We start from the raw sequence: 13,886 nt of genomic DNA on the forward strand, positions 1-13,886 counted from the left end.
GTCAGACATGACTGAAGCAACTTAGCAGGCACGGACTAGCCCACCAGGGTCCTCTCTCCATGGGATTTCCCAGGTGAGAATGCTGGAGCAGATTGCCATTTCCTACTCAGGATACATGGCCCTGTATTAATCCATCAGCACAGATTGTCTTCTTGGTAACATTTTGATCTGGAGGCTCTAATGCTTTTCCCAGTGGGCTCAGAATATCCCATTAGCTTAGGTTGAATCTGCTATAGAAGCCAACCCACTGTGCTCCTTAAAGTGTTACGGAATTTATTTATTCATTTCCCAGAAAGAAAAAATAATTTGCAGTCAGCATTAAATTATCTTTATTTCTTTGGGAATTTTTTTTTAAGTCTTCCAAAGAGAATATAAGCATACCATCTACCACAACTTTGCCAATACAGGCAGAACTTGGAAAAAAGGGATGTTTCTTCTGTTAGACACGTATTGTTTTACAAATCTATTTTACACACATTTTTGGTCAATAAATTAGATAATGCATTTTGGGAGACTGGAAATATCTGGCTCCAAAATAGGAGAAATGAGCTTCTCTTTGTATAGTGCTCCACAAACTGTGAGGTGTGACTCACAATTTCTTTCATGGGTTCACTGCAAGGGGACCACCTCACCCTTAAATGTGTATCCCCAGATACCGCTTAACCAGGATATAAACTCCCATCCATAGTTTCTGGGGCTATTCCCAACAATGGTAGGTCAGAATGAAAAGAGACCTTGCTTGCTCCTGCCTTCCCAATAAATACTGATTTACCACCAGGCAAGGACCGTCGAATTAAAGCTGCGGGACAGACCAGGAGCTTCCTTCTCTTCTCTGACCCTCTCAGCACAAATCTGGAGCCAAGAGGGAAGGCACAGGCTGAAGGATTAGGAAGGGATCATCTAGCCCAACCCTTTCTTTTCATGCACACGGAGCCAGCATTCCAGAGATGTTAGGTGACTTAAAGTCACAGTTAGATTGTTGACAACACTAAGACTAAAACTCAGATTTCCTGACTTTCAGACAAAGCTCTCAGAAAGAATAGCAAAATAACAGCCTCCCTCTTCAGCAAGTCCAAGGGATGTCCTAGATATATGCCACTTGGAAAAAGATGAAAAGTCTTAACTAGATAGGGCACCGTGGTAGTAAATAGTCCATGGATAGTAATTTAATCAAATAATACTCGGCAAAAGGAATCAGGCAAAGGACTACTGAAGACTCATTAGTAAAGAGCAAAAAAAAAAACCTTTTCTTAGTAAAACATGCACTTTGGTGGGAGTTAGGTATCGGAAGCATAACAACTGCAAAGAGGTGAGTGATGAGGTAAGGGGAGGGACCATTCTTGGCAGCCGCTGGAGCTCCGAGTTCTTACACCCAAACCCTCCTCCTTGGGTCTCTTTAGAATGTTAGTGCTTTCTCACTGTTTGTCTTCAAATGAGCAGTAATGAACCTCACCTGTGCTCACACTCATTTTTTAAGAATGGGTGAGATGATAAAGGTAATTTGAATTCTTTTACTCCCCCCCCCCACAAAAGCTATGCAAATTCAGTATACTTTGAAATAATCTGTCTCACTGTGAGGAACTTGTAACACAAAGCCTACCCATGCACACAAAAATTAGAGCTAATACCTACCACCTTCCTCTGTCTCCCACAACAATCGCAAAGCCACTTTCAGAGACTAAATTATCACCTTCAATGGAAGTCAAGGTCAGCCCTGGAATTTTTCCTTTGCATTCTATCTTTAATGCTGTAGATGACTACAAACATGGCCCCGCAGGTCTCTGCGTCATCCCTCTAAAGGTAGGGTTATTATGTCTTCTATCCTGAAGACCCTAGTTATTCATTTGATTAAAATACTAGGGTGGTCTTCCTCTGAAATCCGCCAAGACTGACTTGACAGATCTGGCTAACTCAGTAGGTTTCTTATTTCCTCCTCAACACATTCAAGTCCTTCTCAAAGAAGCACCCTTCATCCAAGAAGAAATCTGTCCAAGCAACTTGGCCATTCTCCCATCAAGGCCACACTAATAATTGCTCTTCCCAGTGGGAACTGAAAACAACCCCTCTCATGTGGAGTTTCCAGAACATAATGGTTTCCAAATGGTAACACCTCCGTCACTTTTGAAAATAAAACCTCAGTGAAATAAGGGATGATCCTGACCTCCTAAAATTGTGGTCAGGGTCTTTGCTCAGAAGCTGGAGGACCATAGCTCATGCTCCAAGAATTTCCTCTGATTCCAGGTCTACCACATCATTCTCCAGTGGTTTGTTTTACTTCTCAGTTTTCTGGCTTCCTAACAATGTTGGGTTTTATTTGGTGATACCAACCGAAACCTAATAAGATTTTTATCGTTATGTTTCTTCCTGATATGTACCATTGGTTAGCTCAAAGATGAGAAGACTAAAAAGGACAAAGAAAGCAAAGACGTTAAGAGCTTCTTGGATGCAAAGAAGGGGTTTACAGAAGTGAAGTCTCAGAATGGAGAATTCATGACCCACAAACTTAAACACACCGAGAATACTTTCAGGTAAGACATAGTGGCTAGTTAACAGTGACTGTGCTCATGTGTTGGGGGGGGGGAGGGGGGTGCGGGGGGAGTCAGTCTCCCTACCCTGTGACTCCAGACAGAAACGTGCTAACAGGCAACATACTTGTGTTGTGAGGTCACTGGCCATTGTCTTAGAGATACTCTGTCAGCAGATCAGGCTATCAGTCACTAATAGGAGGACAGCAGGCCCTGCTCAGACAAGGTTTGATCTGCTTTTCCCATTATTTGACAAGGCAGATCAATCCTGCTTGGTATCCATGTTTTTGTTCACTGCCCTAATACGTTCACGTAAGATCAGCTTATTAGAAAACATTTTCACCGGAGTTCATCTCATTGATTCATTATCTGTAAGGTCCAGCAGACTTCATAAAAGAAACTTCTCAATACCATTTTTCAGAATGTATTTTCTAAACATTGTAAATAAATTGTTGCAGAAAAGGAAGATTGCCAGGTGGCCAGATACTTTGCAAACATTAGGTTAAACTAAATAAGTTACCTCTCTTTACCCAGGACTTGGAGAACCTTTGATGTTATTTTGCCTTGGGGAATCTCTAAGAGGGAGGAAGAGGGCATGCAACTAATGCTCCAGTTTGGAAAATCCTCTTGCAGAGCTTCAGATTCCCCTTTTTCATCCCCTCTCCCATCACACTGAATAGATCTGGGCGATTAAGTTCAGGCCAGATAGACAAGTGTGTGCATGCTAAGTCGCTTCAGTCCTGTCTGATTCTTTGCAACCCCAATGGACTATAGCCCACCAGGCTCCCCTGTTCATGGAATTCTCCAGGCAAGAATACCGGAGTGGGTTGCCATGCCCTCCTCCAGGGGATCTTCCTGACCCAGGGATCAAGTATATGCAGGCAAATCCTCACTTCTAGGTTGAATGTGGAGATTCCCCCCACCCCCACCAGCTTTGTAGAAGCCTGCCATGGATGCCTGGCTACCTGACTCTCCGTGCCCCATTCCTGCACACACTCGCTCCAACTGCTGGTGCCAAATTGCAGTCTCTGTTATGTCACTGGCTGCCGTGCCAAACATTCTGGAAAAGAGTCTGGGGTCCCGGTAATGTGGATTCCCAGGGGGTTGTTCTTTGGTGGCCACCCTGCCTGTAGACCCTGTTTTTTGGAATACTTCAAATAAGAAAGTTCCAAGCAGGTATTGTATAGAAGTCAGACGACTCCTTACACCAAAGCATGGGTAACACTCAGGAGCAAGCAGAACTATGAGGGATGGACATTTCTAGCCGCTTTAAGATGCTAAAGTTTTAGGTAAATATAGTTGTTATGCACACAATTTTTCTACACAAAAATTTGAGAAGAAATCTAGCCACGGTTTTACAAAAGAGAGCTGAAAGCACATGGAAGAAAAGATGTGTATTCAAAGCCTAAATAAAGTGTGAAGGAGTGAGAAGGGTAGAACCTATCGATGTTACTTGGGATTGGCAAGAAAGTAGATGTAAAAATTAAGTTTATTAGGAATTCATAGAAAATCTAGAAATCAAGCTGATTCAGGCTGGTAAGCTGAGTGCAGAGCTTGCTGAAGTGCCAGTCCTTTAATGCGTTAGAGCCCTAGAACAGTGTCAAGTTCATGAAAAGTGTTCAAAGAATATTACCTAAAAATATTATTGTTTAATTACTTAGATAAGACCCTGATCCTGAGAAAGATTAAGGGCAAGAGAGGAAGGGGGTGACAGAGGATGAGACAGTTGGATGGCATCATCAATTCAATGGACTTGTGTCTGAACAAACTCCCAGAGATGGTGAAGGATGGGGAGCCTGGCGTGCTGCAGTCCATGGGGTTACAATTGTCAGACACACCTTAGCAACTGAACAGCAATAACAGTTACTTGATGGTTTAAAATATGTGCTGTAGGCACAAGTACAATTTTATTAAGAGAAATAACTTTAAAAATCTGTCAGTAGAAAGAAGTTTGGTTAACAATTAGCAAGCTTGTCAACCAGTTTCAGTCAAAACTCAAATTGACAATTACCATGCCCATTGTTTGGGAATCCAGAAAACTGGGTAACTCGAAAAGATAAGTCACAAGGGATGGCAACAGACTAAGAATTGAGAACCCATAATTGGGACTCTTGCTTTAATTTTGCTATGTTTTGACGGGAAAAAATGAAACAAACTGCTACCATGTTATTAGTTTTTAATTTAGCTGCCTACATACGTTAGTTGTAGTTTCAATTAGAAATCGATGCCTATAGAAGCAGAGACACCTCACTTTGCTCCATATAGTTATAGAGTGAGGAGCTGGGGAGGAGTGAGAGCCTCTATTTAGATTAGCTTAGTACCTACTAGTCTAATTGAAAACTAACTGTGTTCATAGTGAAAGGTCTATATTCATCTTGACTTTCACCTAACGAAGCCACAGAAAGAGGAAAGAACCTTCTGGAAGAAATTTCCATATTAGTGGTACCCTAACGCTCAGGCCGTTGCCTGGAAAATCCCATGGACGGAGGAGCCTGGTAGGCTGCAGTCCATGGGGTCGCTAAGAGTCAGACACGACTGAGCGACTTCACTTGCATGCATTGGAGAAGGAAATGTCAACTCACTCCAGTGTTCTTGCCTGGAGAATCCCAGGGACGGGGGAGCCTGGTGGGCTGCCGTCTATGGGGTCGCACAGAGTCGGACATGACTGAAGTGACTTAGCAGCAACGCTCAGGCCATCCAACACATCTGAGCAGGTGTGATGCGGCCAAAACTCTTGTTCTTGTTTTGAGCATAGCTCCTTTTGTTGATTTAATTACTTTTCCCTTTGATAGACCCATTTTCTTATAGCTAGATGTTTTCTCTAAAATATGACATGAAAATCTCAATTCAGGAGCAAGTTAAGCACCCATCACCCAAGGAAACCACCAGTAACATTTTCCCCAGATACTCTTTATGTGTATACATTAAAAAACAGACATAGATGTATATATGTGTATAATTAATCTCTGTTTTAAAGTGATTCTTTCACTGAGCATAACAGTGTATCTTTTTGCTAGCTTTCTACACCAGTGAGTATAAGCCTACAGTTAATGTTAGAGTGTTCTACTGGCTGGATGGGTCATGACTGATTTAACCAGTCCCTAATGATGGGCATCTGAATGTCCAAAATTAAGATTGAGCGACACCTAGTGGAGTCCAGAAAAGTTTCTATAGGCACGTGTTAGCAGTCCTACCAAACACTGACACCAACTCTCAGGAAGAACCAACTCTCTGAAGATGGAGAGACTTTATCTGAAAGGAGAGGGTTCCTCTCTGGAGTCACAGGCCTATGGACATTTAAGACTTTGAAAGAGCAATATCAAGTCTTAAGGGGTCCCCTAACCTTGACTGAGTTAAAAATAAGAGTTGATCTTTAGCTATCAAGAACCTAGAATGATATTTTTTAACTTTTTAACCTCAACTCCTAGTAAAATATAAATTTTACATCATATCGTGGTACACGTCTACATATGTACTTATAACTGAAACAAGAATGTCAAGAAAAGGTCATTTCCCTTGTTCCATGCAATACCCTCTGATGTTTTCTCGTTGGTTCTTTTAAATGTTAATTACAGTCCACTAAATAGATTTTACAAAATGCAGCTTGAAAAGCATAGTACTAAAGGACATAGTTTATTCAGAACTATCTCACTATCTTAAAAGCATGAGATGCATGCAAAAAAATCAGTATGGGTAACTATGTAATCCTGAACTCCTTTTCTGTTCCTCCTCTTGCTTCATAGCTAGAAACACCAGTGCTATTCTCTGCATGGAATAAATGATACTAGACCATGGTAATTATCTGTTACAAAAGTGTCAGAAATGGGCCACCTATGTTCAGATATAGTTAAGAATGCCCTCACTACCTGTTAATGAATATTTATATAAGATTTCTTCCATTTCTGTGGCTCAGCAATATTCCATTGTACGTACTTTTACATTTTTGTAATACGTTCATCCATCAATGGGCACTTAGGCTGTTTCCATATCTTGGCTATTGTAAATGATGCTGCATGACCATGGGCGTTACATGTATCTTTTTGAGTTCGTGTTTTCATTTTCTTTGGATAAATACCCAGAAGTGGAATTTCTGCCTCATATGGCAGTTCTGCTTTTAATTTTTTGAGGTACCTGCATACTGTTTTCCCTAGTGGTTGTACCAATTTACAGCCCCACCAACAGTGCCTGTTTGCTACCATTGTACAACCTAGGAAACCCAGGGTAAGTGGCAGGGAGGGGACTCGGATTCAGACCTGGGAATTCCAGATGGAACCCAACTTAGCCGTGAGGATCCCCTGTCCAGTGAGGGCAGTGGAGATTTCCGCGTGGGATGCAAGGCCTGCAGACCGACCTCCCCTGCTTCCAGGGGCGGTGAGGGTAGGCTGCAAGGCAGACGAGTGTCCCACTCCTTTGCAGCCGCGCTGGCGGGAGGGTCAGCGAGGCCAAGGAGGCTGAAGGCGCCTCCCAGGTGGAAGCCGGCAAGCGGCTGGAGGAGCTGCGCCGCCGCCGCGGGGAGACGGAGAGCGAGGAGTTCGAGAAGCTCAAGCAGAAGCAGCAGGAGGCGGCCTTGGAGCTGGAGGAGCTGAAGAAGAAGAGGGAGGAGCGAAGGAAAGTCCTGGAGGAGGAGGAGCAGAGGAAGAAGCAGGAGGAAGCAGAGCGAAAAGTGAGAGAGGAGGTAAGGCGGGGCGCAGCGCGGTGGTCTAGCGCCTTCACTTACCCAAGCCCACGAGAGGGTGTCTCCCCGTGAACATTCTGACCCTGGAAAATAGTTTCTTCCTTGGTGAACTGCTGCTGCCCTTTTGAATGTGAGTTCTTACAAATGCATGAATCTGAGCAAACTCAGGCAGATAGTGAAGGACTTGGAAGCCAGGTATGCTGCAGTCCTTAGGGTCACAAAGAGTTGGAGACGACTTAGCGGCTGAACGGCAGCTGCAGCTTGCTGTGTGCTAGGCATGGTTCTAAAACTTTTATACACATTAATTTATTCAGTTCTCCTAAGAGCTCTCTCATATAAGTAGCCTTCTCATCCCCGTTTTAGAGATCAGGAAACCAAGGCACTGAGAGGCTTTGTAATGTTCCCCAGGTCCCACTTGTCTTTGTCTTAACACGTGTCCCTGTAAATGTCTCTCAGTAAAGACCACGAGAGCAGAGAAGGATGAAAAAGTCTGCAGATCAGTTACAGGAACCAAGAGTCACATGGTGGTTGTTTTTTGATATTTGAAGAGGTTGTATAGAGAAGAGTTTCGCAAAAATCGTTTTGGGGGTGTTTTAAGTGGAAGAGTAAGTAACTAGATTTTCAAAGGGAGGGACAGTACCTGCTTTTTTCACTGTTGTACACCCAGGATCCAGCACAGCGCCAGGCATGTAGCGGGAGCACAGTGATTATGAGCAGATGAATTTGTTCCATCTTCTTAAGCAGAACTGAAAATGACAGATAAAGTTACAAGAAGACAAATTTTGAGAACTGAAAAAGTGCTTAACCAGTTACTGTAAGCATTGCAGTAGTTCACAAAGAGCCTTTTTTCCTTGTATCCTGAGGTACATTATTATCCTCATTTTATGGACAAAGAAATGGGAATCAAGTAGTTTGACCTGTGTGAAGTCACTTGACTAATAACTGATAGATTTGCTACTGGGACCCAGCTTCTCCAACTCCACGTAGAGCTTTCCACACAAGTCTCCAGAAATTGTGATCTCCCATCATTTAAAATATGCAAAAAGACTTTAGATGACTTTCTGACATGGATCCTATACAAACATTCCCCAAACTGTGTGGAAAGTTTGGATACATTACTCCAAGATCTCTTTCAGCTCCCAGCTCTTCTTGAGCCTATGACCTTTGGTTAGAAAGTAATTGGAATGATCGTTTTAGAATCAGACCCTCTGCCACTGGCAAGCTGGGACCTTGGGAGGGTCACTAGACCGTGAGACCTCTTTTCCTTATCTGTGAAATATCTACTTTCAGGATTGTGGTGGTGATTAAATCATGGCATTCAGGGTGCCTGGTACTTAATAGACACTCAGGAACTCATAGTTTTCAGTCCTGTTTTTATTGTTATTGCTGCTCTCTAGAGGAGCAAAGTATCAATGAAAGCAGAGGAGAAACATGTCCTCTGAGACCTGGACTGGACCTCAGAGATGATTTGGTCTAACCTCCTACCAAGCACCATGTCTTAGTGGCGGCCGCTATAACAAATTGCCATAGACTGGGTGGCTGATGAGACATCCAGGAAATGTTTGTCTCACAGTTCTGAGGCTATGAAGTCCAAGATCGAAATGCCAGCAAACTCTGCGTCTGGTGTGACCTCAGTTCACAGATAGCAGTCTTCTTGCTGTGTCCTCACAGGACAGAGGGGGTGAGAGAGCTCCCTGGATCCTCTTTTAGGTTCCATTCTCATGGTCCCTAAATCCCCACCTCCTAATGCCATCACCCTGGGGGTTAGGATTTCAACACAGGGATTTGGTGAGGTGGTGGCGCGGGCAGGAGGGGTGGGGCACAAATATTCAGTCCACAATACACATGATCTTTCTGCAGTATCCTCTGATACATGAACATCCAGTTCCTGCTTGAGAACATCCAGTTTGAAAACTACAGAGACTACATAAATCTGTCAGAAAACTGTTCCTAGAGGATGTGCAGCCTGATGAGAAGACAGAGTGTTCTAGGCCAGGAATGAAGGCACCTGGGGCGGGTGGGAGGGGTTGATGAGAGGGATTGTAAACATCTGTGATTTCACCACTAGGGTGCAGTATCTACACCGCTTCAGATTTGTCAGACTATTTAGAAATAATCTACTCAGCTAAGGAGCTAGGGTAGGAACAACCATGAAACCATCTCTTGTACAATTTAGTAAATATAGTACTGTACATTTGTATACCTTAGCATATGAATCATCTCATTTGTCTTCACATCTCTCCTAGGAAGTAGAAGTGATAACTTATTTTACATACACAAAATGGAAGGCCAGTGTTTGATGACTTGACAAGGTGATGATGACTATGATGATCATCCTGCTGAACATGAGTCTAAGCCTTCTACCTGAGCTTTCTCATTTCAGTTCAGTTCAGTTCAGTTGCTCAGTCGTGTCTGACTCTTTGTGACCCCATGAATCGCAGCACGCCAGGCCTCCCTGTCCATCACCAACTCCCAGAGTTTACTCAAACTCATGTCCATCGAATCGGTGATGCCATCCAGCCATCTCATCCTCTGTCGTCCCCTTATCCTCCTGCCCCCAGTCCCTCCCAGGGTCCTTTCCAATGAGTCAGCTCTTCGCATCAGGTGGCCAAAGTATTGGAGCTTCAGCTTCTCATTTAGTCTGTGTTAAATCCCTAGTCAGTGGATACTATTATTATCCCCATTTTACAAATGAGGAAACTGAGGCATGGGGTAGATAAGTAACGTGGCCAAGGTCACACAGTTTAGACGGGGCCGTGCCAGAGTGCACGTCAGCAGCTGGACTCAAGTGCTCAGGCTTAACCTCTGATGCCACCCTTGAGGAAGGGATAGCATCTTTTCTAGAACCCGGCTCTTTTTCTTCTAGGACTATGACCATTCCCCTACAGCACTCTTTCCTTTTGGCCTGAAGCTGATATTAACGTCCTTGTTATTTGTTCTTTCTTAGGAAGAGAAGAGGAGGCTAAAGGAAGAGATTGAAAGGCGAAGGGCGGAAGCTGCTGAGAAACGCCAGAAGATGCCGGAAGATGGTTTATCAGAGGACAAGAAGCCCTTCAAATGCTTCACTCCTAAAGGTTCATCTCTCAAGGTATTTTTCCCCAGAAAACCTTCTTGTGTTTATTAAAATATGATAGAAACATGATTTCAGCCCCTGATTTAGTTATTGATTATTCAAAGTTTTTGTTCCATTAATCTTTTTGCTCCCTCTGTCAGCAATTTCATAGCTTTTTTTCGTTTTCAAGATATAGATAGGAGAGAAATCAAGTGGAGTACTTTGTGTCTTTTGTTTATTAGATCTTTGATTAAAATGACCTATGGTGATTACCTCTGGATTTCATTGACGCATACTCTCAATGTGCCTTATTACTTTGAGCAATTAAAAGCAGAAACATTGAAACTTTATAAAATAGGCAAATATATTTTAAAGGTTGAAGCTGCTTTTTCATGCTAATTTCATTATTTTTCTTTGTCATTATTAAGAGCAGGACAGCTGGGGATGGTACAGGTCAAATTTCAAAGCCATTATCATCAAAGGAGATGAAATGTGACTCAGATAGGCTCCCTTGCCAGGATGAGTTTGGTCCGACTACTCCCTTCAGTGGGCATAGCTCCTAATAAAGGAAGACAGAGGTGCTGCTGAGAGAATGAGCAGGAAGGAGCTGAGTCAGGGAGATGATGGGATGGTTGAGAAGAAGGGACAAGAGCATAGACTCAAATATGTATTTTTGCTTATATAGTTAGCATGTTTTGAGTCCCTGGCACAATGAAGATATTCACTGATGTAGTGAGTGAGTGGTTATTGAATAAATACATGGATGAATGAATCTTTACAGATTGGAACTTTGAGCAGTTTTTATTTTCTGTCATCCTAGCTAGGTTACAAAGCCCTGACAACAGGTAAAGCCAGTATAGAATCATAGCCAGGCTGCAGCTGGATAATGTGTGTGTGTGTGTGTGTTTGTGTGTGTGTGTGTCTATCAGCATGTGCACATTTTGATCAAAAGTCAGTTATTTACACTTACACTTATTACTTGTTTCACATGGAAAACAGTATGTTTTATTTCTAGATCATTTCCTTTAGTCTTTAGGATGATCTGGGTCCCAGTCTACCACGGTTCTGCTGCTGCTGCTAAGTCGCGTCAGTCGTATCTGACTCTGTGCGACCCCATAGACGGCAGCCCACCAGGCTCCGCCATCCCTGGGATTCTCCAGGCAAGAACACTGGAGTGGGGTGCCATTGCCTTCTCCATACCATGGTTCTAACCCCTCCCAAATAAAGTCCTTATACTTCAACCTCATCTCAAGGGCTGCTTCAGGGGGAATTGAAACTAAGCCACAAGGGAATTTTCTTATTTGATATTTATAACAAATCTAATATGTGCTATGAACTATGAAGGAGGGAAGCACAAAGCGAGGTCACTGTCTGTAGGGCACTCATATAGTTGACCGCCTCAGGAAAACTCAAGAATTACAAGGGTAACCAAGTGCAGACTACCAGCTCAGTGAGGTCTCTGGGTGAAGCAGAAGGAGGAGAGAGAGGCTGTGAGGAGTAAGTGAGCTTCATTTATGGATCTGAAATTTGAATTTCTTAAAGTCTTCCTATGTTACAAAATATTCTTTTGACTTTTTCCAAACCATTTAACAATGTAAAATGTTCTTAGTTTATGGGTGGGTGGAGAACATGGGCAAAACTCCATTTGCATCCCCCTGCTGAAGGAGAAAGAGCAGAAAGATGCAAACCCTGCTCACTTTAGACCATCTCTGCAAAGCCACTAGGTCCCCTTCTGACTGGGTCCTTTTGTTCCTGGCTCATCGATAATCAGAAAAAAAAAAGTGCCCTCTCTCTTTCAACTTTCCTTCAATTGCCACCTGAGCTGAGCTTTCCTTGAACTGTGTGGGAACATGAGAAAAGTTGTAGTTATCGAAACTTCTGATTTCTACTTTGTTTTTTAAAAGAAACGGCAACCCATCCTCTTTTTTCAAACATCTCTCTGCCAAGGTTCCCAACTTAGCTTCTCTAGTGTTTCCATCAACCAGACTCCAGAGTACCCACAAAGCCATTTATCTACTTATTCTGGTAGAGAAGGACAGGAAAGCCTGGCATGCTGCAGCTGCAAAGAGTCAGACACGACTGAGCAACTGAACATCAACATGCTAGTAGAGAGGCATGTGTGAGCCATCAAAATTGATGTATAAAAAGGAAATTTTTAATTTCTGTGTAACAGAGATGTGCTTTCAAGAGTAGGCAGTCTAGTGTTTTTCTCCATAATATGTGCCTTGAAGAACTTGCTATGGCTCTTGTTTCATAACTTCATTTCATGTCCTACAATTGAAATTCCTGCAACTGTTGACACTCTTGGCCCCGCAGCTTTTATAAATGGTCACAAGCTAACATTGTCGAATGCCAGTGGAAGGAGAAACGTTTGATATTTGACCACAAGATATTATCCACTGGTGTATTTTGTTGATTTCTCATGGCTTTCGTTCCTCGTCTGAGAAGCTCAGAACCTGGTTTCTCATAGTTAAATTATGCTGGCAGTGAATGATCCTTCTTACATAAGACATACAAAGAATAAGTAAATTAAATTTAGAATTTTGTTTTTATTATTATTATTTTCATATACTCGTGGTGGAGGAAGTGTGGAATTAAGGAGAGCACCAGTTTGCCGAAATGTGTGTGATTTTCCCGTTTTATTAGGACCACACTGCCACCTCTTGGTTTATAGAAGAACCAGTTTCTCTCTTTAAACTCCTTACACAGAACGAGTAATTAACAAATTTAGTAGAAATTGTTACATTACCCAGAGTCACTAAGTGCAGACATTTGCCAGCAAAAATACATCACTAAGTCCTGACAAAATGTGATGATGAAATCAAGCTGTATTGAATACTGTAGATACAAAAGGAGACGTTAGGGTCAGAGCCGTAATGTGAATAAATGTGATGGCCAGCGTTAACAAGATGATCCCCAGGTCAGAACGATGCTACAGAGAACAGGCCTGCTGTCTCCCCTGTCCATCGTCCTTCCCCCACACTGAGCGGTTCTCCATTCTTCAGTCCCACTGCTCTGCTTGCTTCTTGGTTCCCCAAATCTTTGTATATGTGTCTGCTCTACTACAAATGTCCTCTCCCCTCCAACGCACACACTCCCCACCCTCACTTTCATGAACTCATTTATAAAGCTGTGTAAACTATAAACTATAAAGATCAGCTCAAATACCAGAACATCTGAAAAACTTTCTCCAACTCTCTGATTTTTTAATCTTTAATATGGTACCTACTGTTTAGTTTTTTAATAATTTTAAATTTTTTATTTTTATTGAAGTTGAAATTTATTGAAATTTTTATTTTTATTTTTATTGAAGTTGATTTGCAATGTTGTACCAGTCTCTTCTGTATAACAGAGTGACTCAGTTTTACACATATATACATTCTTTTTTAATATTCTTTTCCATTATGGTTTGTCCCAGGAGACTGGGTATAGTTCTCTGTGCTTTACAGTTTATCTACCACTGAATTTTAAAATTTTCATTTATGTGTTCTGCTAGTCTCCCCCACTGACTCCTTACAGAATTGGAGTCCTGTCTTATACATCATTGGTGTTTTATTTTATATAAAAGGTACTCATTTATAATTTATTGGTTTGTTGGTTGTTTGACAGACAGGTTGGCAGGGATAAAGGTTGG

The 13,886-nt window shown here is 42.3% G+C and overlaps 1 protein-coding gene across 10 annotated transcripts in view; it reads left to right on the plus strand.

Moving 5' to 3' along the window:
* Nucleotides 1–13,886, plus strand: part of CALD1 (caldesmon 1) — a 227,603-nt gene that overhangs the window by 197,458 nt on the left and 16,259 nt on the right. For all 10 annotated transcript variants that reach the window (XM_043463767.1, XM_043463770.1, XM_043463769.1 and 7 more), the window contains 3 exons: nucleotides 2,386–2,528; nucleotides 6,942–7,200; nucleotides 10,148–10,288. In XM_043463767.1, coding sequence (XP_043319702.1) covers nucleotides 2,386–2,528; nucleotides 6,942–7,200; nucleotides 10,148–10,288 — 543 coding nt within the window. The remainder of the gene's footprint in view (nucleotides 1–2,385; nucleotides 2,529–6,941; nucleotides 7,201–10,147; nucleotides 10,289–13,886) is intronic.

Source organism: Cervus canadensis, chromosome 3 (assembly GCF_019320065.1).
Source record: "Cervus canadensis isolate Bull #8, Minnesota chromosome 3, ASM1932006v1, whole genome shotgun sequence".
NCBI lineage: Eukaryota > Metazoa > Chordata > Mammalia > Artiodactyla > Cervidae > Cervus > Cervus canadensis.